The following is a 27,919-nucleotide window of genomic DNA, read 5'->3' on the forward strand; positions in this document are numbered from 1 at the left end:
CACAGTCACTCGGCCGCTCAGAGCTGCGGGGCGCACGGGGTCGAGAGAGCCAGCTCTAGGGTTTGGGGCTGGGAACTGAAGCCTGGCGTGAGGAAAGTGGGAGCCCGGGCCGAGGAGGGGAAGGGGAAAGGAAAAGCGAGGCGAACCTGAGCGGGAGGGTCCTGAGAGGAGCTAGAGGCTGCGGGAAGGGGAGGCCCGGCACTCCCGAGGGTCACCGGGGTCGGGGCGCGGCCCGGGAGGGCGCGGGTCCTCCCCCGCAGCGCCGCCCGCTGGCCCAACTACCCGTGCTGTGCGCGGCGAGGCCGGCGGGGATCCCGCTGGGCCCGGGGTGTCCTCGGGGGCCCCTCGCGCCCAGCCATGGTCGGACGTCCCCCGGTGAAATGGGGTCCTAGGCGGGCCCCGACCCCGCGACCCCGCGTCGGCGCTGCGGACCGTCCGGGAGCTGCAGCCGCGGACGCCCAGTGCTCGGTTTGTAGGCAGTGTCATTAGCTGATTGTACTGTGGTGGTTACAATCACTAACTCCACTGCCATCAAAACAAGGCACAGCATCATCCGCCGCCGGCCGGGAAGAGGACGCCGGCTCTGGCTGCCCGCAGCCTTTGAGAGGAGAAGGTGCTTGAGAAGCGCGGCGTCGGCGTCGGTCCCGCGCTGGCATGCTTCGCGAGCACCTGCTGCAAGCGCGAGAAAACCCGCGGTTTCTGCAGATACAGTTAAACTGTTAGCTCTGTCTCTAGGAGTCACAGAAGATGAAACAGTCTCATGCCAGGAAAGCGAAATCCCTGGAGGTGAAGCCCCTCCACCCATGTAATGGTTAATACTGTATATGATTCACTGTGTCTATTTGCCATTGTCTAGTAGAATATTCACCAAGCCAGCAACTCAGTTGATCTTCAACTCAACCGATGAATTGCCTGTCACAACGTGTGGGGGTACCAACTTGAGACTGCAATTTTTTTCCATGAGTCTAGTTACCAGGCAGTGTAGTTAGCTGATTGCTGATAGTACCAATCACTAACCACACGGCCAGGTAAAAAGATTTGGGAATTCATCCAAATGAGCTGCCTGTGCATCATCAATGTGTGTGGGGAAGAGGGGTGTTGGAAAATGCTGATTTCATCCATTGTCTATTAATTGCTCAGCCAAAATTAAAAAATCAACATTTTAGCTACTAAGAATACAGTGTATGTAATATATAGGTATGTGGGTTTTTTTCAATATTCCTTCAGGCTCTTAACGAAAATTTTAGATATAATGGGGAATATGATTTTTTTCTTAGCTGATTGATGTATGTTATTATATGAACATGTGATTATTAACTTCTTGAGACTATATTGTTACTAATATTTTGAAAGAATAAAGTGCCATAAAGACAAAAATTGTGGTTATTGTCATGTGTCCATTTCCTTTGCTAAATTGGCTTTATGACGTCCATCTCAGTTCCTGCCACAGTAATCTTAACTTTTCTATCAATGAAGTGGTTAAGTTGTTCCTGCCATGACAAAAATCTCCCGGGAAAGCTATTTACACACTCACATTTGTTAATACTTTTATAAGAATACATTAACAAAATTTTTCATACTTTTTTTTTTCTGTGAAGGGACTCTGTCCATTCATTAAGATACATCCCTTCTTTTAAGTCATCATTTGCAACTGTTGCAGTCTATGCAACTTTTAGTGGGAGTGATTAGTAAATGCAGTTACACTTAAAATCCAGAATGTTTCCTAAGATTTAAAGGATTCAGAATTTTAAAATCACAGAAACTATACACATGGGCATGTATCTACCCAGTTCAGGTCTCTAGCTCCCAAGGGCTAGGCTTTCCTCCGGCGCAACGTTCTCAGAACTTCCACGTAGCAGGTGCTGTCCCTGGCAATCTGGTTTGGAAGGGGGAATTGGGGCGATGGGGCTGAGAAATTTATAGTTTATTTAGCTATTTTTTAGGGGGAAGGGGAGAGGATGTGACAGGCCCACTGAGGATATAAGAAGCTAAAGTACTCCCCCACTGACTCCGACAGGACACAACCCAAAGTTGATGTTTTGACTCTCCCCTATCTACTCCAAGGTTTGGACTGGTCCCAAAACCTGATCACCACAGGGGTGGCCTTCCGACGGCCCCCACACGCGTAGTGGATCCCAACACCTACCTAAGGAAACCGAAGGCTGCCGGCAGGGGCTGGTACCAACTTGGCGTTTCTCGGAGGGGCGGGGCGGGGGCGGGGCGGGGGACCGGGCGAGCACGCTTGGAGGAGCGTCCTCAGTTGCCATGGAAACGGGGCCAAGCGAAGAACCTAGCGGCCGAAAGGAGTCCCAGGAAATTTGCCCCCCGGGATTACTGGTATTTGCCGGCTCCTCGGAACAAGATGCCAACTTGGCTAAGCAGTTCTGGATCTCGGCGTCGATGTATCCCCCTAGCGAATCTCAGCTGGTGCTGCGCAGAGACAGCAGTCAGCGTCTGCCGGTGGCGCGGCCCCGGAGGAGCAGAGGGTCTGGTGAGTAGAGTAGTGGCCTCCTGTCAGTCATATCTGCCTCCACCGTAACCGGCCTGCAGATACCAGAGCCCCTTCCAGGAGAAATTGCAATGGTATATACAAATAGTTATAGGTACATACAAATACATGTATAGTTCCCGAACCCTTCCAGCAACCCTTCCATCCGAAAAGATCAGTGGTATATTTGTTACATCTAAACACACATAAGTTTTCCTTAAATTATAGCATCTATTTGGTAAACAATATAGAATAATCTGAGGAAATGCTATTTGTTGGCTGAAAGGACAGTTTACACAGCTGAATTCAAATACACAGTTGAATTCAAACATGAAAAGCCCTGGAGAAAGATGAAGGTGGAGTCAACATTACTAATGAACTTCCTGGACCCAGAAGCCCCTAGTGAGGCCTAGAATGTGGAAACTGTTATGGAATTGTTATGGTATAAAAAATTCAAATGCCTTTAATGTTGTGGTCTTTTCCAATGATTTCTTTACTTCCCTTTTGTATTTTTTAGAGAACAGTAACTCGCAGTCTTCCCACCTTGTGAGTAACAGTAAGTATCAAGTTTTATGCCTTTCAGCATTCTGACTCCTAGGGTCATCAGAAAATAGGCAATAAGTACAAGGGTATACTTGTACTACTTTACACTGTGGTATAACTTTCTGAATTGCACACGTAAGTCCCTGCTCAGGGACCACCCTGTTTATCCAGAGGACAATGCCTAAATTTCTTTAACAGTTTGAACAGGAATGTAGAAATTGGAATCTCTGATCCTGCAGATATTTTCTCTTTTGAGACCTTTTCTTGTCTCTGGACTAGAGCTTGCTCATCATCTAAAGAGATTAGAGGTTCCCTGCAGCCATAGCTAATTAATTCAGTCTCTAATTATTTGGAAATCTAGTTTATAAAGTTTCAATACACCACATGTACTTTTGTTTACCTTCCTACTCTATGTATTCCCTTTCAACCTGTATCCAATTTTATATCAATTTTAGTATAAAATCATGATAAAATTATTTCAGATTGAATTTGACTTTATTCCCTCTAGAAAATAGAAACATCTTTGCCGAAGCCCTAAAGATACAGGAATCTGAGGAGAAAGTAAAGTATCTCCAAAAGGTAGGCCAATATTTCAGAAGGTCATCTGATTGTCATTAAATGTCTAAATAATCTTGACTTTTTAAACACATGCATATTAAAAAATCTGCTACTTCTAGTGCATCAGCTTGAGCAAATTAAGGAAAACCTTTATTAGGATTTCAATAGAAAATTAAATTCTATTCAACATTGGCTATTATCAATCTCAGTAAAAGCCCAAGAATGTATAGGAACAACAGAACCAGAGAGAAACAGAAAGAGGTGGAGTCACATACTTTCCATCCAGTAAGGTCCCCAACCATATACAGTGTTCTGAGAACAGAAATAGCATAAGAGGCCAGGTGCAGTAGCACACACCTACAGTCCCAGTGCTTTGGGAGACCTAGGCAGGAGGATCCCTTGAGGCCAGGAATTCAAGACCAGCCTGGGCTACATAGTAAGACCTCTATCTCTAAAAAAAAAAAATTTTTTTTAATTTGCCAGGCCTGCTGGTGCATACCTGTAGTCCAAGCTACTTGGGAGGTTGAGGCAGAAGGATCCTTTGAGTCCAGAAATTCAAGGCTGCCATGAGCTATGATCTCACTCACCACTGCACTTCAGCCTGGGCAGCAGAGTGAGACAATGTCTTAAAAAAAAAAAAAACATAAGAACAGGAAAAATCAAATAGAATTGATTGTCTTAATAGGTCAAAATTAAATGATCAGAGGAATGAGTCTGTCATCTAGACCTGTTTTGACTAAAGGCTGGAATTAAACACATTGGGGTAGTCAAATCAGCTAAGCACACTAGTCTTTTTGGCAATATCCTTTGTTTGCTTTTCATGATACAGGCATGGCCTTTAACTCAGCAATTAATACAATGATTTATAGAAACATTTTGTTTGATTAATGGATAAAGTACACTCCTGTAACTTTTCCTATACTGTAAAAGCAAAGATAGAGGATTCATTTTGGCTGAATATCTTTAATCATTGGACATATTGGCAAACTCTGAAAGACTTATCGGGAATTCTACATAAATTACAGAACAATGCATTTGAGTTTGTTGATCACATTAATTCACTTTGTGGACTACTGGTGATTCCCTCAAACAAATTAGGTAATTAGAAATAGTCAGCATTTTATTCTCTCTTTAGAATATTATGTACTGTATATTTATATCCAGACTATAGGGAGGGGAAAAGCCTAATTTTCAGTGAATTAAAAATCTTTAAAAGTCAACTTCAGTGCTTTTGGAATTTAATTTTCATTTTATTTCTTTTTTTTTTTTTTTTTTTTTTTTGAGACGGAGTCTCGCTCTGTCGCCCAGGCTGGAGTGCAGTGGCCCGATCTCAGCTCACTACAAGCTCCGCCTCCCGGGTTCACGCCATTCTCCTGCCTCAGCCTCCCGAGTAGCTGGGACTACAGGCACCCGCCATCTCGCCCGGCTAGTTTTTTGTATTTTTAGTAGAGACGGGGTTTCACCGTGTAGACCAGGATGGTCTTGATCTCCTGACCTCGTGATCCACCCGTCTCGGCCTCCCAAAGTGCTGGGATTACAGGCTTGAGCCACCGCGCCTGGCCTTATTTCATTTTAAGAAAGGATTAGAAATAAAAGGTTAAAGACAAACTATTATAATACATTTCTATCAGCTTTTGTCAAACAATAAGACAATATGATGTGAATTACCAGTGGAGGTTATGATGATAGACTCTTAGGCTAATAATCTTAGAACTGGTTTCCTTGTCTTGGCTCCTTCTATAAATTCTTATTAATTACTAAATTCCACAGATATTTATTGAGAACCTGCAAGTACTATACTAGCTGCTGGGGATCCAAAGATAAGATGTGGTCCCTGATCTCAAGGAGTTTACAATCCAGTGGAGGAGACAGCCAATTCAGTCAATAATTATTATGTATTATAATATCATGATAGATGTACACACATAATACTACGAGAACACATTGAGGGACATCAAAATCAGGTGTAACAAATCAAGAAAGCTTCCCAAAGGTGCTGGGTTTTAAAGGATTTATAGTTTATTAGACAAAGAATATGCAAAGCAATCCCTCACAATGTATTAGTTGTCTTCCTAAAATCCAAATACGATTGTACTAGCCCTCCTGCTTTTTTTTTCCCCATGGCTGCCCATTTCCTTTTCAAGCTCAAGGCCAAACTCCTTAGCATGTTCTAATTCCTTTCCAATCCAACCCTAACCTGTCTTCTCCTACCACTCTCCCCGCTTTCTCCTATGCTCTCACCCCAACTCTGTATAGTTGGATCTCAACCACATAGACCAAGGAACACTGTTTGCCCCTTCACATATATGCTCGCAAAGTGATGAATAGGAAAAGTATATTTTTGTTATACCTAAACATGCATAGTATCTGCCAAATTCACATTAAGCCTAGTGGTTCTGCATTGCAATATAGAAGATGATTCCATTTGTTGAGAGTAGAAGACAAGAGGCCTAACAAAACAGTAAGGCAGTGGGAAAGAAAGAGAAGTTACTGAAACTGCCTTCTTAGTATATGGGGAAACTTAGCCAGTACTATCTAGTACAGTTCAATTTGAACAATGCCAAAATACAAAAAGGCAACCAAGAGAATCCTGAAATAACTGAATGCTCTAATAGATATTCTGAGATAATATAATGTAGTATTCATAACAACCAATTATTGAATGTATATTAGGTACTATACACTAAACTAAGTAATTGACATACATTAACTCATATACTCCTTAAAATAGCCCACTATGATTATCACCATTTGGCCAAACAAGGCCTAAAATGATTTTCCAAAGTCCCCATAACCGGTAAGTGGCAGAGCAGATTCAAAGCCTGCAATCCTAACTCCAAAGTCCATGAAATTAATCCCATAATAGATTTGTTGTATCATAATGATTGCTGACTATGGCATTGTTCAGGTATGCTGCCAAATATTCTAAAATTCAAAACTATGGTATGAATACAAATGTGAGAAACACTGTTCTCAGTTCTGGAACTATAAGCTGGTTCTTCATTCTGCAGTGCACTTTCATGTATCCGCCTGAAATGTTCTTCCCCATCTACCTTCAAGGCCTAACTCAAATGCCAGCTTCCGTGAAGGCTTCTCAGGGATTACCCAGAGACTAGCAGAATCAATAGATTTCTTCTCTGTGCTGCCACAGCAAGCCACATATCCTTTCTCATAGTATTTGCACAGTCTCTGATGTGTATTGTCAGTCATTGTGTATGTTTATCTCTTTCCTCCTAGATTACAGGCACCACAGTGTAGTAGGTTTTACAGACAACAAGATGGGTTTGGAAGCCTAACTCTGCCACTTACTATTTGTGTGACCTTGAGCAACTGGTTTAACTCCTGGGATGCTCAGCTTCCTCATATATAAAAGAGAAAATGATTTTTTTTTTTTTAATATCCACCTCTTAGAGTTGATGTAAGGTATGTGAAGCGCCTGGCCACAGTTTACCCTCAACAAATGCATTCTATAAAGGCAGGGGTCATGTCTTATTTGCTTAACCTAGTGCCTTTTTGGTTATTGAAACTCAGTAAATCTTTGTTTATTGAATAAATAAATGCATAATTAAATGAATTACAGAGTAAATGAAGGCCCTATATACTGATATTTCAATTTTGTTTAGCTTTTTCTGCATAGACTCATCTGGCAAATTTTTCTAGGCTGATAATCTTTACAAGAATACACCCAAAGTCTAATCTGTTAGCACATCACCTCTCTCCCTAATTCTGCTTTATCTCATGGGTTATGGATATAATGGGAAGAAACGCGACTCCCTGTAATTATTGAAACAGAATCTGGTTTTGGATACCACTTTTTTCTAAGTTGATAATGTTGTCTCTGCATTGCTGCCACCACCATTCTAGAATTTTTAGCTTGATGTTAGAAAATAGATGAGGATAGGGTATCTTTTTAACTAACAAAACATTTACAATGATCTATTTAAGAGAATCTTCTACATGTTTTGAACATACGCATTAATAAGTAAATTCCAGGTACAATTTTCATATCAAATTGGGAAAAAACATTACCCGTAAATTCTCTTTAAGGTTTATTCTTCTACTTTCTCCTTAAAATTAATGAAAATCTAGAATTTAATTTCTCTCCTGAAAGTACCTTTATAACCCTCTCTCCTCAATGGATATTGATTTTTCAGTTGTTATAGTTTTTTACACTTGAATATTATTCTCCATTTTGGAATATTTTCCAGGTATACATTATAACAAATGCTTTTGGTTAGTGATCAAAATGCTATTAATCACAACTGCTATTTCTGTGATGGATATCCATGGCAGGAAATCAAAAACAATTGAGCCTGTCAAGATTAAATGGCTTACTATGTCCATAAAGGAAACCTCACAGCACTGCACTGGACCATTATTCTTCCTTTCAGAGTTCTAAAGTAGTCTGAAAACATTATAATAAGTGGATAGTCAGCTAATTCTTTGAAATCATAAAACTAATTTGCTTTCTAGTTTTGCCACCTTTAAGAAAGCTCTTTAGCTGATTATCTCTTTATGAAAAGAATTATAAATAATTCATTTGCTGGGAGAAGGAAGGAGAGGTCAGAGCAGTATTTGAAGGCATATATGTAAATGACATATTTGGAAATGATCTGTAATCATAGTTTTAACATGAATGAATATAAACCAAAGGTTTTTACAGGGAAAATATGCAATCTGCAGAACAACATCCCAGGCATGCTCCTTATTTGGGAATGGGGTTTTAATCTGTTGTTCTGTTACACTTTCTATACAACCAATAATGTCCATAGTATAAGTCTTCCTCAAAAGTTTGTTATATGGCACTTCCTTGAACCAGAAGCAAGTTATGCTATGATGAGAACATTACAGTAGCCCTCCTTCCCATGATTTCACTTTCCTTGGTTTCAGTCAACCATGATTCAAAAATGTTAAATGAAAAATTCTTGAAATAAGTAATCCATAAGTTTTAAATTGCTCGCCATTCTGAGAGTGTGATGAAATCCTGTGCCATCCCACTTGGGATAAGAATCATCCCTTGGTCCAGTGGATCCGTGCTGTAGACACTATATGCCTGTTAGTGACTTAGTAACCGAGAGAGAGATCACATTCACATAACTTTTATTACAGTATATTGTTATGTGCTCTGTTTTATTATTAGTTATTATTGTTAATCTCTTACTGCATCTAATTTACAAATTAAACTTTACCATAGGTAGTATATATAAGGGAAAACGTAGTATATCTAGGATTCGGTACCATCTGCAGTTGTAGGCAACCACTGAAGGTCTTGGAACCCCATCTACCAGCATTGCCCTTTAAATGAAATCCATGCTGCAGCCATTTGGAACTACAAGTGTGTAGTTCCAAGAACCCAACAAGGTGTTTCATTTTTCTGTGACATTGAACCTACAGTTTCTTCTGCGTGGAAATGCCTTTCTCCCATTTCTTCCCACTTAGCTAATACCTACTTGTATTGAACTGTAATCTGTATTCTCAGAAGAAAAAAAAAATCTTAGCACTTCAAAAGGTTGTATTTTTAGACACTGAGTCATGAAAGTGGAAAACTTTTTAACATTATCAACTGTTGGATTATCACTTTCAAAGAAGTGAAAGGGATACTTTGAATCATTATAAGTCAACTTCAGAGAACCAAAGCAAAAATGTAGGGAATTTCCTCAGTGTCATTGCCAAGATGCTCAGATAAAAGAAAATCCTCTTTTGTGTCAAAATGATAGGGATTGACTTCCGAGACAAACCTAAAATTTCTCAGTAAGTGTTACCTGGCTTTTAGTTTTGCTTTCCCACCCTAATATAATATTTATAAAATTCCTTTTCCTCCATAAAAGGAATACCAATAGGAAGTGGTGGATTTCCCCTTCACCAATAAAGGATGTTTAGTCATTTAAATTCTTGTTCTTCTCTTCCTAATTTGTCAAAGCATTCAAGTGGAAGAGTCATAAAAACAGACTGTGCATTTATAGTAACAAGCAAATATTTTGATAGTAAATGAAAATTAAAAGATTGTATTAATGTAAATATGTTTTATGCTTTTATATCATCCATAAGTACCACTTTGTTTTCAAAAGTTATTCAACGTTGGGGAACATTTTCAGCCGACAGATGAGGTTCCCCTCTAAATCTTCTTTAGTAACATCTACAGTCTGTAAAATCATAATTAGGAAAGGAATGAGATTTGGGATCAAATAGCTGAATTCGGCTACTCTGGGCACACTGCCTATGGGGTAGCCCTGCTCTGCAAAGAGTAGTTAAAAAAAAAAATTGCTGAATTCATTTGTCCCATATAGACCCAGCCTCAGAATTCCATAGGGACATGCTCCAAATGCATCTCTTCCTCTTTTTTCCAGAGATCTGTGTATTATATATCTTCTATACATTTCACCTTAAGAACAAAATGAAAAACACTTTAAACGCTGAGCTAATATTGGGCAAGGATCCACATTTATTATCTGTTCATAAAACATAATTAAATGAAACTATTAAATGCAAAATGAAGCAAAAAAGGATCATGTACATTTTTCCTTTTTTAAATTAATGCAGAAGTATCAATTTGGTTCCACTTACATGAATCCTTATTGTTCAAATTAGTAAACACTTTATAAGCAGCAGGGCAAATCAAATTGGGTTTATTGAAGAACTAGAATGATTCTGTGGATCAGGTAACTCAGAGAATAACCATGACACATCTGAAATTAAAGCCATTATCCACCCTTGTACTTTGCCTCTATCTAAGGCAAGATGAAAACGTTCTTAGGCAATTATATCAGAGCTAGATAATAAATGATTGATGTATCTATATTTACTTCACTTTCTCATTTTCTGTGATAATGTATTCTAGTCACATAAAGTGTGGTCAAGAAAGCCTCAGAGTCTGATGATATAGTCATTTGTCTAGTTCATTCTTGAAATTGAACCGTTCCCAAGCCACTGTATTGGCAATATAGTAAGACCCTCATTATTCATGGATTCCTTATGTGCAAATTTGCCTACTAGCTATAGTTTATTCACAACACTAAAATCAATACCCATGGCACTTGCATGGTCATTTGCAGACATGTGGAAAGTGGTTAAAAAACAAAAATTGAAGCCAGGGACGGTGGCTCATGCCTGTAATCCCAGTACTTTGGGATGCCAAAGCAGGCAGATCACCTGAGGTCGGGAGTTCGAGACCAGCCCAACCAACATGGTGAAACCCTGTCTCCACTAAAAATACAAAATTAGCTGGGAGTGGTGGCACATGCCTGTAATCCCAGCTACTCAGGAGGCTGAAGCAGGAGAATCGCTTGAGCCCGGGAGGCGGAGGTTGCAGTGAGCCAACATCATGCCATTTAGCCTAGGCAACAAGAGTGAGACTCCATCTCAAAAAAAATATTTTTGAGTTGCTCAACACACAACGTTCACAGCTGAGATTGAACAAGGTGATGCTTTGCCTTTGTGTTTCACTCTCATAACTCCAAACAGAAGTCTTTTTGTTATTTCATGTGAAGTGTTCTTTTTTTTTTTTTTTTGATCTTTTTTGGTGACTTTGCTGTTTAAAATGGCCTTGAAGTACTGATGTTCCTAAGTGCAAGAAGGTTGTGATGTGCCTTCTGCATAAAATATATGCATTAGATAAGCTTTGTTCAGGCATGAGTTACAGTGCTATTACCATGAGTTTAATATTGATAAATCAACAGTATATTTTAAGGTGTCTTTAAACAGAAACACCACATAAAACAAGGTTATGTATTGTTCCGTTGATGAAACATTATGACCAGCGGCTGGCAGGAACCTAGGAGGAATGGTTTAGTGTTTGTGATGACATTCTAGAACATAACTATGACAAACAATGAGAATCAACTGTACTCCTAAAACTGGTTGAATCACAGTTTAATATACCAAGACTTTCACTATCTGCCTCCTGCCATACCTCCCCAGCCTCATCTACCCACCATTCCCTTTAAGTGCAATTCATATTACAGCCATTTTGAACCACTTATAGTTCCAAGAACCCACCAAGGAGTTCTGTGACATTAAACCTACAGTTTCTTCTGCCTGAAATGCCTTTCTCCCGTTTCTTCCCATTTAGCTAATACCTACAATTAGCTGTTTACAGTTCAATAGTCATAGTCAAGCCTTTTCTCACCCTCACATATCTCCTAGTCTGATATAAATGCCTCTTTCTTTAATTCTGTAGGACCCCAGGCATCCCCCTGTCATCATCCTTGAAATATAGTACTGTGGTGTCATTGATCTGTTTCTCCTGTAGCTTCCAAAGTTCCTTAAGGTGAAGGACCATGGGTTTTTTGACATTATAGTCACAGGGCCTAACAAATAGGTGATCTCCTGACCCACCAAATAAATGTTATGAATAAATAAATGGATTATCTAACTTGTCTGCACCAAATTCTGCATGATAGCCCAGTTCCTCGAGCTAGATGTCATATGAAGTATTCATTTAATAGGAAAACTTGCAAGAATATATTAACCAAGACCCAGAGGGCTCACAGACTCATAGGTGCTGAACAGACATGCAGTCAGTTGAGCAAAAGGATGTGGGAGCAACAGACAAGAATGGAAGTACATTGTGCTCTGTAGGTCACAGAAGAAAGTCACAGTAGATGAGCAGAGCATTGCATGTTCTCCAAAGGAAGTGATTCCAGAAAAATTTGATAGAAGTTTAAAAACATCATGCCAAGGTTTAACAGCATGTAAGAGAAACCCTGCCATGGGCATTGGAATGTAGGGTCAGGAGTGGAAAATAGAGCAGAACCCCTGTCCCAGAGAATCTGGAATGCTAGACAAGAAATTGAGACGAGGAATTGGACACAGGGGACAAGATAATATTCCATATACTAGAACTTTGGTACCAAAGAGATGCTTGGCCAAAAAAAGAAGGAAAGAAAGCAGCATGCTAGAAGCATATACCCTTCTCCCAACTCCAATCACATTGCTTTATGTTTGTGTCATTCCTTACTGCCATATGCAGAAAACCCAGAAAGTTTAGAACCATCAATACAGGAGACAAATTGACCTAACTATGATTATTTTGACTTTCTTGGCCAAGTCAAAAAAATATTCAAAAATCTATTTGATTTTATTGTTGATATAAGCTTTGTTGAATACCTTTTTAAAGAAAATGTGCGTATTTTCTTTTTCTTTTTTCTTATTTTTTTTTAGACAAGGTCTCACTCTGTCACCCAGAATGAAGTGCAGTGGCATGATCGTGGCTCACTGCAGCCTCAACTTTCTTGGGTTCAAGTGATTCTCCCACCTCAGCCTCAGCCTCCAAAGTTTCTGGGACTACAGGTGCACCCCACCACATCCAGCTACATTTTTTGTATTTTTTGTAGAGGGAGGGTTTTGCCATGTTGCCCAGGCTGGTCTTGAACTCTTGAGCTCAAGCAATTTGCCCACCTCAGCCTCCCAAAGTGCTGGGATTACAGGCGTGAGCCACCACACATAACAGGAAAATGTGCATATTTTCATTGTAACAGTAATTTAGCAATTTGTTTAAAAAAAAAAAAAACCCTAAAAGTTATTTAGGATAAACTTTGAAACTTTTATTATAAAGGACACATTTTTGGAGCACTGAATAACTAAAAATAGAAAAAAGACAGTTCTTAATTATGGTTACGTTTTATATATTATCTTTGCATTCTCTGGAGTTTCTGGTCATAAATGATGCCAACAGATAAAATAGCTGGTAGTATAAGTGTAGACATTAGTCTGTATGTGTGAAGTTGGATTGGACATTGTTTAGGTTTTACTCCAGACATGTAGGCTCCCTGCACTGAAATCATGGAGCCGAGCTGAACTTTACAGAATGTTGGCCAGAAGCAACTGAAAACTCTGTAGGCTTCAAAAGAAATCTGGGCAAGTTAGAGGTCAACACTGAAAAGGCCACATCAAGTTCAAGCAAGAAGGGCCAAGCAAAGCCACAAACAGTAAGATGAATCATGGGCCCAAAAGATGGCAGAATTTTATTTGGAAGAATTGTGCAAGATTCATTCAACAAATATTTATTGAACACTTCTATGTGCCTGGCATTGTGCTAGGCACTGGAGTACAATGATGAACAACAACAACAAAACATGTTTTAACCTATTTCCCATTTAGAAAAAAAGAAGTGCAGCTCGCTGCCAGCACAGTGTTCTCAGGGCAAATGGGAAATGGGTCAAAGATACGAACTCTGCCCTTATATGAAATTTGGAGTCTAATCAGGGAGAGAAATATTTCTGAAAGAATTACAGTGATGTTAGGATAATTTAATAGGGTGGTATTGATCCAATCAAGGGAATCAGGGAGGATTCCTACAAAGATTAACCAGACTGAGATTTAAAGGAAGAACAGGCATTAACTAGGTCAGAAAGACAGGGTGGAGGGAACATTGGAAGAGCATTCCAGACAGCGAAAACAGCATGTGCAAAGACCCTGTGCTGGGAACAGGCACCGCGCATGTCAAAAGCTGAATGGCCAATGTGATAATGTGGGAGGAAGGTTAGGCTCCAGTAAGAACAGTAAGAAGCCACTGAAGGGTTTAAATTGGGGAATGAGAATATCACATTTGCTTAAGAAAGATCAGCAGACTGTAATATGGAGAATGTATTGAAAGTGGCCAGAGCAGAAGTGGAAAAACCAGACTGGTGGCCATCACAAAACTTCAGTCGGGAGGTGATGCGATGTGATTTAGGATCATGCAGGTAGATGAGAAAGACCAGATAGATTGAAGGGATAGTTAGGAAGTAAAATAACTAGTATTTAGGGTTATATACTAGATATGGAAGGTGAGGTACAGCAAAGTATCAAAGATAACTCAGTTTTCTAGCAGCTTGTATAACAGGATGGGTAGTGTCATTCTCTGAAACAAGAAACATTAGATGAAGGTCAGGTTTGGGGGTTTGTAGGGGAGGGACTACAAGTTTAGTTTAGACTTACCTAGTCTGAGATGCCTTTGAGAAAAGCAGGTGAACTGTCAGGCCTGTGAATATATGGGTTAGAAACTCAAAGAAGAAGTATGAGCCAGAGAAGAAGTTTGAGGTGATCTGTGTGGGGAATCCCTAACCTCTCCTTCTTAAGTCCTTATGGGCAGAACAGGAAAGACATATCTGAAAGATGAGGTCAGTATCATTCACCCACTCATCATATCTGTATAACCAGCAACAATGAAAATCTTCAAGACTCAGTAGTCTTTGCTAAGGAAAAGCTTTGATAATTATTGCAAACTGAATCATCAATAACATATAATTCAATCATATAGAGTTATCCTCAATATATGTATACTTTGTTGAATTTTAAAATGCAGTGCTCATTTTATGCTCATATTTTCTCAATATTAAAATACAAATCTCACTTATTACTTTTTTAAGATAAGTACCTTTTAAAGCAATATTAAAGCAGTTTTTTTAAATCACTTATACTTCTGCTCTGCATGCATTTTGTGTGTGCGTAAATGTTTTAAAATCTACGTTCTTCAGGCAATTATTATTGGTAAAATATATGTAACAGAACTAAGAAAATATATGTAACAGAACCAAGAAAATACATATTTTTTTCCTCACAACAAATTCATACTTGATTGAAATCTGCATTTAAGAAAAATTGTATTGACTCCCTCTTATGTAATGACTAATTTTTTTCTCATTTTAGTAAGTTGTTATTTTTCAAATGAAAAGTATATATGTCAGACCTAGGAACTGAGCCAAGATCAAGCAATTTCCAGGAGGTATAGAAAGGTGCTTAGATCTGCATCTTTTTCCTGCAAGTCAGCATTCTTCCTTTCTCTGATTAATAATCCTCTAACATCTTCCATCCACTCCCATAGATTACTATAGTTAGGTCTATCTTTTAAAATCAGATTATACTGGAGAAAGCCTTCTCACTGATTATTCAGCCTGTCTTTTAAAGCGCATAGTAGATAATTTGAGGTCCAACAGTTCTATATCTTATTATTAGAGTAGATATAAATTTCCTATATGGTAGTTGTAGAATCAACATAGCAGATCTCAGTTAACAGGCACAGGGAATGGTAGTAAATTCATAGAGTCAATTCATAGTTGAAGCATTCTGTTATCAACATCAGCAAGCCAAGGTGCATACTGCTTTTTAAAACCAGGCCCAAATGTGAGACTTTTTAAAACAATAAATGGATAAAAACCTTAATTCAATCATAATTCTCACCTTCCTCATGATTGCATTTGTAAGATAAAAATGAAATGGAACCCACTGAGGAGTCAGATTCTTTCTGAATATGAACTGAAATTCCCTAGTACACCTATAGACAGTTAACTCTCAATCATTGGGATAGAATTAAAAATTAAGGCTAGGTATGGTGGCTTATGCCTATAATCCCAGCACTTCAGGAGGCTGACCAAAGTGGGAGAATGGCTTGAGCCCAGGAGTTCAAGACCAGCCTAGGCAACATAGAGAGACCTCATCTCTACCCCCCAAAAAAATTCATTTTTAATTAACTAGGTGTGGTGGCATGTGCCTGTGGTCCCAGCTACTTGGGAGGCTGAGGTGGAAGGATTGCTTGAGCTCAGGAGGCAGGAGGTGGAGGTAGCAGTGAGCCCTGATCATGCCACTGCACTTCCACCTGAGTGGCAGAGCAAGACCCTGTCTCAAAAAAAAAAAAAAAAAAAAAAAAAATTAAATTCTGGAGCCTCAAGGAAATAAAAGTCTGATAATGTTCTCAATTTCTGTCAAACCATAGAATCTTGTCTCTGCCTAGGTAATATTCTGAATTTGGAATGTTATTCCCATTTTACAATTAATTTATAATTTAAAATCCTTGCATAAATATTTCACTTACACTAGGATCTTAGAAAGCTCCTCGGTTTATAAATACCACTATAATTCAACTATCTTTACCCTTTAGCCACATTTTGCAAAGGGCCACATGATACCTTCAAATAAGTAAATTAACTGTGATAAAGGCTGAGCTCAAGCTGGATTAGCTCCACCTGCTGTATTCTGATAAGCAAGCATTTTCTATGAGAATAAGAATGTTTCTGTGAGAGCAGAGAATATATTTTTCTTCTTCACCATGGTTAATAACTCATTTTTAGAGTAAAGATTGAAGAAACCATTCCATCACTGTGTGTGTGTGTGTGTGTGTGTGTGTGTGTGTGTGTGTGTGTGTGTGTGTGTTTGAAGTCTGTGTGTTTGAAGTGTGGCAAAAGCAGCACAGGAAGTGACGTCCAACAGAACTGGAAATGAGTTTGAATCCTTGGATCTGCCAGTTACTAGTTAGTTAAGTGACCCTGATAAAAGTTCATTTTTACATGGTTGAGTTTCTTCTACCTGTAAAGAGGTAATAACAGTAATGCCCACCTCACTGTGCTATAAAGATTAAATTAGATAACCTATAAGGAACTCACACAATGCCCAACATCTAGTAGTTACTCAGTGAAAGTTTGTTTTTATCTTCTCTGCTTCCCCCTCTTCTTCAATCCTTTTTTTCAATCCAAACCATGATTGAAAAATAAAATTTTAGCAGGTTCGAAATAAGCATTAGTATTAAATGGAAATGCTTTGACTAAAAGGGTAACTCTCAAAGGATGATGACTAGATTACTAAACGCATGATCACTCAAGTATCCACATCCTGATTAAAAGACACAAGATTGGCTTGCTCATAGTGTTAAAATGAGACTCATATTATTTTCCCTTAATCATATATATTGTTTTTTTTAGATGGAGTCTTGCTCTGTTGCCCAGGCTGGAGTGCAGTGGCGCGATCTTGGCTCACTGTAACCTCTGCCTCCTGGGTTCAAGCGATTCTCCTGCCTCTGCCTCCTGAGTAGCTGGGACTGCAGGTATGCACCACCATGCCCAGTTAATTTTGTATTTTTGGTAGAGACAGGGTTTCACCATGTTGGCCAGGATGGTCTTGATCACATGACCTTGTGATCCACCCACCTCAGCCTCCCAAAGTGCTGGGATTATAGGCATGAGCCACCGCGCCTGGTCCCCTTAATCATATCTTTAGTTATTGCCTGCAAAAAGAAAAATTACCACTGAAGTTATATTTTGAAATTTCAAACACAGAACAGAAATGTGTGGGCAAAGTTAATTAACCCTTTGTAGGTAAATAAAAAGTAATTAAATTTATCATGATGCCTCCCTCTACAAGTGTAGATTAAAAGGTGAATGTCATAATGATTCTGAAAGTTTAGAAGTGATCTCAAATACAACCCCATCGGAAATCAACTGGGAAAGGAATTTTCAACCATTTACTTGCTTTACAACACTTATCAGAAAACTATGAGAAGGCTAAATTACTGAAGCTGAGGCACTATTGGAAATGATGAGTAATACAGTGACTATACTCAAGTTAACCCTAGATGAACCCAATTGATTAGTCAATGGTAATTGAAATTAGTTGAGGTGATAGAGATGGTCCTACTCTGCATAAGCCTATAGGTTTTTTGCCGAAATGTTTCCTTTTTGTGTTTGGTAGATAAAATGGCCTATTTGTTATTTCTTGAATTCTTCTGGTAAGTTTATTTTCTCTAGGAAATTGTTCATTTCATCTGGATGTTCAAATTTACTGGTGCAAAAGACTCATAGTGTTTTTAACACCTTTTTCATCTCTGCTGTAGCTCTAGTTATTACCTCTTTTCATTTCTAATCATTTGTATCTTTTTTCATAATTATGCCAAAGTATTATCTATTTTAATAGTCTTTTTAAAAAAACCAACATTTAGCTTGATTGTCCTCTATCGTTTTTTTTTTTTCTAGTTATCCATAGTTGATTTTTATTACTTCTTCCTTCAACTTTGGGTTAGTTCTTTTCCTTCTAACTTCCTTCTCTTTTCACTTTGTTTCTTAACTTTCCACTTTCTTTCCTAATATACAAATTTAAAACTATAAATATACCTCAATGTTCTATTTAGCTACATCTCATAAGCTATATAGTATTTTCATTATTATTCCATTTTAAGTATTTTACATTTCTATTCAGATTTCTAATTTGTCCTATCAATTATTTAGAAGTATGCTTTTTAATTTTCAGTGTATGAGGTCTTTTTAACTGTTTTTATTTCTAACTTAGTTATATGGAGGTAAAAAGCAAAGTGCCTATCTTCTACTAAACCAAGTTCAAATAGAGATATCTTTATGTCAAGGTTCTCAATATCCCATTAAGCTATCCTACCCTTCATCTCTCTAGTCCTCAAAGCACACACCTTGATTCAGTCAAGCAAGGCTTATCACCATGATCTTCATTTATTTTTAAGTGGACTGCTATCTTCTTTTCATCCCTGTGTATAATTTTTTAAATAATTTCAATTGTTTTTTTTTTTTTTTAGATTCAGGGCATACATATGCAGGCTTGTTACATGGAAATATTGTGTGATGTGGGTATGAATGATCCTGTCACCCAGGTAGTGTGCATAGTACCCAATAGGTAGTTTTTCAGCCCTTGTGCCCCTCCCTTCCTAACCCCTCTAGTAGTCCTCAGTATTTATTGCTCCCATCTTTATGTCCATGTGCACCCAATGCTTAGCTCCCACTTATAAGTGAGAACATGTGGCATTTGGTTTTCTCTTCCTGCTTTATTTCACTTAGGATCATGGCCTCCAGTTGCATCCATGTTGTTGCAATGGACATGCTTTTGATTCTTTTTATGGTTGTATGGTATTCCATAGTATATATGTACCACATTTTCATTATCCAGTCCACTGTTGATGAGGACCTAGCTTGATTCCATGCCTTTGTGCATAATGTTTGTTATAATCATTTTAACCTAGCCCACAGCTTCTTTAGCTGCCCTTCTCCTTTTGATGAATTATTTTTAAGTCCATAGATTATTTATTTTGGAGCTTCTTTAAGGTCTTCTGAAATTTTTACATGTTTAAAATGTTAAAACTTACATTAATATTTTAGATTTAGCAGTTGGATTTATGTAAACATCATTTCCTTTGTGTATTTTTTCACATTTTCTGATGTCTATACCATGTACATATATTGCACTTATAGTCAATGGAAAGAATTTAAAATGTTTTTAAATTCTCATTTGAGTTAAAACATTTCCCTCAGTATTTCTTAGTCTATCTTCTTAATGTTTTTTTCTCTCCAACTATCTACTCCTCTCCTTACATAATACTTTTGAGAACTAACTGCATGCACTAAATGTATTTTGTGTGCATTGCGTCTTACTCACATTCTTATTTAATCCTGAGAATAATTCTGGTGAAAGCACTATGATTGCCTCCATTTTATAGATGAGGAAGCTGAAGCTGGAACATGACTTTTTCAAGGTCACACATCTAAACTGTAGTATAAGGGTTTGAACTCAGGTCCATCTGACAGTGGAGCCAAGGGGTTTAAATACTATCTCATACTGATTTCAAGAGTTCTTTGATTCTCTGTGTGTTGAGATGACTGCCAAGTATCTAAGCAAAGAACTGATGCTGGAATCAATTAAATACTCTTGTAAGACATTTTTTATATTATATTCAGTAATCCAGCTTTCACACTATGGTAATCAAGAGAAAATTTCTTCTGGCTATGTAGACAGATAATCAGAGAAAAACACTGCCTCTTTTTTTTTTTTTTTTTTTTTTTTTGAGACGGAGTCTCACTCTCACCCATGCTGGAGTACAGTGGCACAATCTTGGCTCACTGCACCCTCTGCCTCCCAGGTTCAAGCAATTCTTCTGCCTCCACCTCCCGAGTAGCTGGGACTACAGGCAAGCACCACCAAGCCCAGCTAATTTTTCTATTTTTAGTAGAGACAGGGTTTCACCATATTGGCCAGGAATGGTCTCAAACTCCTGATCTCATGATCCTCTTGCCTCAGCCTCCCACAGTGCTGAGATTACAGGCGTGAGCCACCACACCTGGCCCCTCATGTTATTTTTGATGAATGTTTCAGTCTAAAAATTTCAATCATAGTCCAAGAAAGAAATGCAGTTTGTATGTGGGAACCAGGTCCTGAGAAGAAAGGGCCTTTCTTCTAAATTCTAGTGTTTATTAAGAGCTTTTTTTATAATTGAATATTAACTGAAAAGAAAGTTAGTAACACACCAGAAAATTTGTGGTCAGAAGAATTTGCACTGCATATTTAATAACAAATCACACCTTAAACATCTCTCCTTGTTTCTCCTTTCCTCCCTCAAACTATATTCACCAACTGAACCATAGGTCACAGGTTGAATCATAAGAATTCCTTCATGCCTGTACACAAAAAGCAGACAATCTATCCTCTTTTTTCTTACTCTTTTCAAGATTTTAAAAGCACTGACAGAAAAATTTTCTAATAATAATAGTGTTATAATAGCTACCAATTATTAAATGTTCACCATATGTCATGCATTTCATTAAGCAATTTTTATCTCCAATTTTCTCAACAACCTTCCTCACAGTTTAGAAATCCACAACTGGGATTGTGGATTCTTTGGTTTAGCCAAGATCACAAAGCTCTAACTTAAAGGTCAGTGATTACCGCATAGTTGCAGTGGGGAAAGGAGGACCAGGCGGGAGAGTTAAGCTAGAACTTGCCATTCAACACACAGTGGAACTAGGATTCAAACCAAATGTATTTGACTCCACTAATACATATTGCCACTCAAGTCATTTGGCTCTGAAAAGTCAAAAGGAGAGAACCAGACAATTTAACTCTTGAGGTGACACTAAAATTCATTAACCATCTATGAGACATTAAATGTATATGTTATATCACATCCTAATTTTCTGGAATCAATTTTATTTCACAATTTGTTTTTTCAGGAATAGTGTATATATAAATCATAAATAAAATATATAAATATAAGTTAATATTCAATGGTCAAAGATGTTCTACGGTCAAAGATGTTATAAATATAAATTCTGAAACCCTTGTGTTAACAATTAATTAAACAATTATAAAGTCTTATAAATATAAAATTCCATTAACAAGCCCAACCAAAACACTAGAATTAGAAATGAAAATTTTTTGTCAATATGAAATTAAGAAGTAAGTTATGCTTCCTTACTAATAATATAAGTTATAAGGATCTTCTCTTACCATTGAATTGTATTTAGCTTTCCTGGCAGAGATTTCCTGGAATATTCCACAATGTTTTTGTTTAGATAACACAATTTTTACACTAGTTTTGTTATTTATTTCCAGGAAACATGTCCAGGAGACAGAAATCAGATCATATTTGAAATATTTGTTTCTGGTGTATTATGTGATATGTGATATTTAAGTATCAAAGTCATTTATAATAAAAAAGAACTTGAAGTCAAGGAAAAAAATGAATGAATATATTTGTTATTCTACTATTACTTTTGAATCTTGTAACTAAATGTTTGTCTTTTTATATTAGAAGCACAGGACAATATAACTTGTCCATGATTTCCCAATAGTTACACAGAAAATAATCATATAATTTTGTTCATAGGGGATTTTTTAAAACTAAATCTACCCACTGTTTAATTTCACTTTCCAAAACTTTTTATGTTTTGCTTAGGCCAGTAATTGTGGATTACACAGTACAATGATTGCATTCATACATCATGACTCAATCAATTCAACAAAAATTCATTGAGTATCACATACAAAGCACTGCTAAGCTCTAAGGAAGGATAAAGAGATGAGTAAGATTCTGACAGAGACATGATAGCAACTAAGAGATAAATCAGAAGTAAGATCAATACCATAATAAAGGTATAAAGTGCTATGTAATCACAGTATGAGAGCAATTAATACTGATTGAATACATGTGTAATGGAAAAGTTGGAAAAGAAACTAACATTGAATACCTGCATTGAAAATATCCCAGGTCTTTATGGACATTATTTTATTCAATCTATGCAAGCTGACAGATATTGTGAAACAGTTTTCAAACGTACTCTGAATTTTTTTCTTTCAGTAACTGTGATATATGACACTTAAAAATCAAGTAAAATGTAGAAATCCTATCTCAAAATAAATAAAATTAAAACTTTGTAGGCTTATAAAAGACAAGCTTCATATCACTTAAACAGAATGATGCAAAGCCAAGGCACCCAGTTCACCAGCCCAGACACTGATTACAGCTGCCCAGCGTGGGCCCCTGCTCTGTGTGTCTTGATGGATCACGCCTGAGGTTTCTAGCTTCTTTAGCAGATGAGCCATCAGGACTGCGGAACTGCCCTGAAGAAGTACTTAGCCACCCAGGCTTTGCACACGCTGTTTCCTCTGCCTTAAAAGCTTTCTTCCCCACCTTGTCTCCATGATCATCTGATGACTACCACTTTCAGGTCTAAAGCATAGACATCACCTCCTCTGGGACATCTTCTGAGTCCCCACCCCTACTCCACACACACCTTTGTCTTAATAAGTGTCCTTGATCTTCAGTTCATTCATTGTACCCTATATTAACCCCACATAGCACACTTGAAACTATTTACTTGTCTTCTGCTACGTAAGTCTGCAGTCACCTTGCAGGCAGAAACTGCGTTATGTTCAGCCACTAGCACATAATGTTACATCACAGGCGCTTACTATGGGTTGAAATATGCACCCCCGCACATGCAAAAATTACACTAATGTTCTAACCAGCAGTACCTCAGAATGTGACCTTATTTGGAACCAGGGTCTTTGCAGATGAAATTAGTAAGATGAGGCCATAGTGGAGTAGGTTGTGCGTCTAATCCAGTCTGATTGGAGTTCTCATAAGAGGATTGCCACGTGAAGACGGAGACACAGAGAGAATGCCATGTGACAACAAAGGCAAGGATTGGAGTTATGCAAGCCAAGGAATGCCACAGCTTGCCAGCAAACCACCAGAAACTAGAAAGAAGTAAAGAAACCCTATGGTTTCAGAGGGAGCACAACCCTACCAATACCTTGATTTTGGACTTCTAGTTTCCCGAACTGTGAGACAATAAATATTGTTTTAAGCCATGCAGTGTGTGGTACTTTGTTACAGCAGCCCTGGGAAAGTACTCAATAAATTTAGGTAGATGACAGAATCTGCACCTGGCTATGACAAATCTATGTCTATTCTCACTTCTTATTTCTTTCTTGCAGCTTGCAGATCTTTCTTGCAAATTTCTTGCAGAATTTCTTTGATTTTATCTGGCCATTTGAAGTTATAAGTTTTATTTGTTTGATGTTAGATTATCAGGCTTTTCTTTTGTTCTCAAATACACCAGAGGTGATTTTCTGCCTGGCTATCTCCAAAACTTAATATAGATGAATTCTATGAAAAAAATGGAACCTATATTTGCCTATTTTTATAGTTTATATATTGATAAATCTTCATGCCTGCACTAAGTTAGTTTTTTGCACTTAGGTGAACTTACCTGAGAATGGGCAGGTCTCAATATCTAAGCTAGAAATAGGAGAGATGAAAGAATAAGGCTTTGCTGCCCTATGCAAGCAGCATGCTGTTGAGCTTGCTAATCCTGCTTCTTGCCACCATTAGTGGCAATTTAGTGTGATGGTCAATAGCTTGAACTTTGTTTCTAAATGGAGCTAGAATCAAATCTGCTTCTGCCACTTACTAGCTTGGGTAAGTTATTTATCCTTACTAAGCTTCAGTTTCCTCACCTATACAGTGGAGTAATAGCACTGTCAAACTTCTGAGTTGTTATAAGAAAATAACGACATAATGTCTATAAACCTGTTATCATAGCTCATGTGGTAAGGTCTTAATAAATATTCGTTATTTTTAAAAAGTTAGTTATTATTAGGTGGGAAAAAACCCTCCATTTAGGGTAAATTATGTAAAGTAGCATTTTATTATTTTACAATAAAATTTTACAGCATTTTAATATTTTACAAAAACATTTTGTAAAACAGCATTGTCTTGAATAAAAACAGGATTTTGGCACAAACAAAAATATATAAATATATCTTGGGAAAAAATATTTTAAAATTCTGCCAATACAAGATGAAAATGGAAGAATTCTACCTTCCATAGGCATAAGTCTTCATTATTGAGTCAAGACACCCACTTTTTTCTTTCTTTAAACAGGCTAAAACAAGAGAAGAGATTCTCCAACTCTTAAGAAAACAAAGAGAAGAAAGGATCTCGGTGAGACCAATAGTGAGGCATTTGGATAATCTATCTCAAGGGATGAATTGTGGCAAATTTGCAGAGGTTTTATAGATTGAACCCTTAAATCTAGCTAGCTATAGTCCAGAGCCATCGATATAGCAGAGTGGGGCAAGGTACAGACATCAGATAATCTGGCAATCGTTGATAAATCAAAACTGTCTCCAGAGCTTGCAGCCCTCCTGGCATAAGAAATGAGGTATTATTGTCAGTGGTGTTTATTGTTCACATATTATAAAGCTGTAAGATATTAACATGGGCTATTTTGGTGCTAATATTTATTTACAATGATTGAGCTTGCCTAGATCATACAAAAATAAATGTTAAATGAAGAGACACAAACCTAGTAAAAATAGTAATAGCATCATGTAAACTTGTGGATGTACAAAACACACACTCCTGAATAAACCCCAAACTCCCTAATGTGCAACATTTCTGACCCCACAGTTTCCAGATTTAAGAAGCTAGTCTTTATAAACTCTGATGATTTTACCTCAGCTTTTTTTCAAGTGAGTAAATTGCAGTCAGTGCAAGAAGTAAAATTTTACCTTTTTGATTTTTGTTTTGTTTTGTTTCAGAAGGAACTGATTTCCCTTCCTTATAAACCAAAAACCAAAGAGCACAAAGCAAAGTAAGTTGACTTCTGTCAAAAAATATTCTCTCACCTTTTAACTTACTGTGTAGGGAAGCACTTCTTTTTTCTTACTTTGCCACTTACCCTTAAATCTTCTAGAAACCCACCCCAGTGTATTACAGATTTCTTGCCTTGAAAAAACTTTCTTCTCTGCATAGCTATTAAAGCCTGTATACGAACTTGTCAGTCTGTGGAATATACAAGCATAAGTTAGTGAAAAACGGAAAGCAGCTCAGCCGTGAAGCTCTATGCACATTCTCTGTCCCTCCCTTACCATCCTGGGCTATATAGCCACCCACCACCACGCCCTCCTGACTCCACTATCCCCTATCCACACCTGGCCCACTTCTTTAGTGAATCAGCAGGTGTTTGTAGTTCACCAGCTCTGAGTGGGCTAAGGTTGCTAAAACTAAGTTCATGTAGCAAACTCTCAATGATGAGGGAGTAGCCTTATCTCTGGAATAATGTTGGAGCAGGACTAGGAACAGTTTAAGTCTAGAAGAGTTTAAAGGAAATAAGCAAGCAACAGTTAATCACTAACGCACCCCTAATAAGAAATCTCTCCATTTTTGTATTATGACTAAAAAACCGATGCGGCTAACTCAACATTAATTTGACAAATATTCATTTTCATACTACATTCAGGGAGAAACAGTTAGAAAGTGATAGAATTTTGATTTTTCTCTCATTGGTATTGAGGCTAACTGTCTTTAATGTTATCAAAGTCATACCCTTAAAGAAGAAAGAATATGTCTACACTAATTTTTTAAACTTCTGGAAAAAAGTAAAAAGATCATTTCATCACCTAGCTATATTATCTACACAATGCTCAGCAACCTAATTTCTCACTTTTTAGCCAGACGATTTGACTTAGCTTCTACAGATGAAGCAAAACTAGCCCAGTCAAGAGTGACTTAACGATACAAATAGTGGATGAAGACTGCTACTTAAATAACATCAATAGATACGTCTGGGTGCCTTAGATTTCTGCATGTATTTTTACAGAATGTTCCTGCTACTACCCATGTTGACTCACCTAATAATAAAACATTTCACAGCTTGGGCAGATACTTTTCTTGATAATTTAAATAATTACTTAAATCCTTTTGTAAATTAACTTTGTCCTGCATCCTGAAGTCTTGAATTTCATTCTATTCTGCTGTGATATCTTCTTACTATGAACTCCTTCTAGTTACACTTTTTTTTTTTTTTTTTTTTTTGAGATGGAGTCTCACTCTGTCACCCAGGCTGGAGTGCAGTGGCACGATCTCGGCTCACTGCAACCTCTGCCACCCAGGTTCAAGCAATTCTCCTGCCTCAGCCTCCTGAGAAGCTGGGATTACAGGTGCCTGCCACCGCACCCAGATAATTTTTGTAGTTTTAGCAGAGACAGGGTTTCACCATCTTGGCCAAGCTGGTCTCGAACTCCTGCTCGTGATCCACCCGCCTCAGCCTCCCAAAGTGCTGGGATTATAGGTGTGAGCCATCATGCCCGGCCTCTAGTTACTCTTTGTACATTCTTTGGGCAACTAATCATGCACTACTCTGTGCCCATATTTTATAATTATTTAACTCTTATTATTGCTTGCATTATTTAACTTTTCCCATATTTTTTGTATTGTCTGTAACTATCTTGTAAGCTCCATGAGGAATTGGGTTACCCAAAATGCCAGCATACTGCTTACGTGCTGGACTTCAGAAAGTATTTATAACAAAGAGTTTAGTTTAAAAATATCATGTAATTCAGTGTTAGCCAATTTGGAAAGTGATGTTTGCATACTATACATTAATTTATAAACTTTAAAAACTATTCTAATTATTTTAGACACAATTGTAAAATAATTCCCCTACATACACAAATGCCCCCTTACCGTTCCTCCTTCAACAGATCTTCTTAGTATAATCCAGGTCCTCTTCTGTTAGAAAGAAGGAACCGGAAAATGTGTTCATAGAAAAGTTTTAGTGGCAATATGTTTATTATCCATCCCAGAATATTTGCATTTTAAAAGAAGTCTGAATAAATACAACAATGGGTAATCCAAAAAAATCAATTGCCAATGATGAAATCTCAGGAGTCTGACTCTCGAATAAACAAAACACATTTAGGGTAGGAGGGCTCCTGTACCTCCAAACCACACTTCACAGTATCATAACCACTTCTCCCACATACAAGTTTATACTTGGTTGCAAAACCCAACACATGGAATCCACAACAGTGAATTTTTACTGGGAGAATTTTCGAAAGCTGTTTTCATGCTACATCATGTTCACAATGGCAGAGTTCTGTGTATTGGAACTGACTGATATTACTACCAACAGGAAAGTGGTATCAGAGTCAGATAAAGAAGACCAAGAAGAAGTCAAAGCCTTGGACTAATTTGCTTGACACATGACAGAGGATGGCTCACTTATATCTTCACTTTGGAAACAACCTTCTCTTAGATCAGGATCATTGAGATCACTGGCAACACTATAGTAGACAAAGAAATACAAGTTAAATATGCAAATTTCCAGGAATTTTACCAATTAGTGAATACTCGTGTTAAAATAAAGAAATAAAGGTTACATATGCAGGCTTCTATGAATTCTACCAGCTATTGAATATTTGTGTCTATTTTACTTACTGGGTACTACTGTTTGACACCACACCATACATCTCTTTCATCTTACCACACTCTCAAACTCC

The 27,919-nt window shown here is 37.8% G+C and overlaps 1 protein-coding gene across 2 annotated transcripts; it reads left to right on the forward strand.

Annotated features, from left to right (window-relative positions):
- The first annotated feature begins 2,265 nt into the window (after positions 1-2,265).
- Positions 2,266-27,818, forward strand: C13H11orf88 (chromosome 13 C11orf88 homolog). 2 transcript variants are annotated; one of them, XM_023208038.1, is made up of 7 exons: positions 2,266-2,491; positions 3,006-3,044; positions 3,540-3,610; positions 12,749-12,829; positions 24,519-24,578; positions 25,178-25,230; positions 27,553-27,812. In XM_023208038.1, exons 1-7 carry the CDS (start codon positions 2,266-2,268, stop codon positions 27,608-27,610), a joined length of 588 nt encoding a protein of 195 aa, XP_023063806.1. In that variant the 3' UTR covers positions 27,611-27,812. The 2 variants fall into 2 exon arrangements, with proteins under 2 accessions (XP_023063806.1, XP_023063807.1); XM_023208039.2 differs by lacking the exon at positions 12,749-12,829 and having other exon boundaries at positions 27,553-27,818.
- The last annotated feature ends 101 nt before the right edge of the window (positions 27,819-27,919 follow it).

The sequence above is a fragment of the Piliocolobus tephrosceles genome, chromosome 13 (genome assembly GCF_002776525.5).
Source record: "Piliocolobus tephrosceles isolate RC106 chromosome 13, ASM277652v3, whole genome shotgun sequence".
NCBI classification, from domain to species: domain Eukaryota; kingdom Metazoa; phylum Chordata; class Mammalia; order Primates; family Cercopithecidae; genus Piliocolobus; species Piliocolobus tephrosceles.

Coding starts and splice junctions, on each gene's coding strand:
- C13H11orf88 (XM_023208038.1), top strand. CDS start 2,266: ATGGAAACGGGGCCAAGCGAAGAACCTAGCGGCCGAAAGGAGTCCCAG. Junction 3,045..3,539: donor TTCCCACCTTGTGAGTAACA/GTAAGTATCAAG, acceptor TATTCCCTCTAG/AAAATAGAAACATCTTTGCC. Junction 3,611..12,748: donor AAGTAAAGTATCTCCAAAAG/GTAGGCCAATAT, acceptor ATTTTTTTTTAG/ACAAGGTCTCACTCTGTCAC.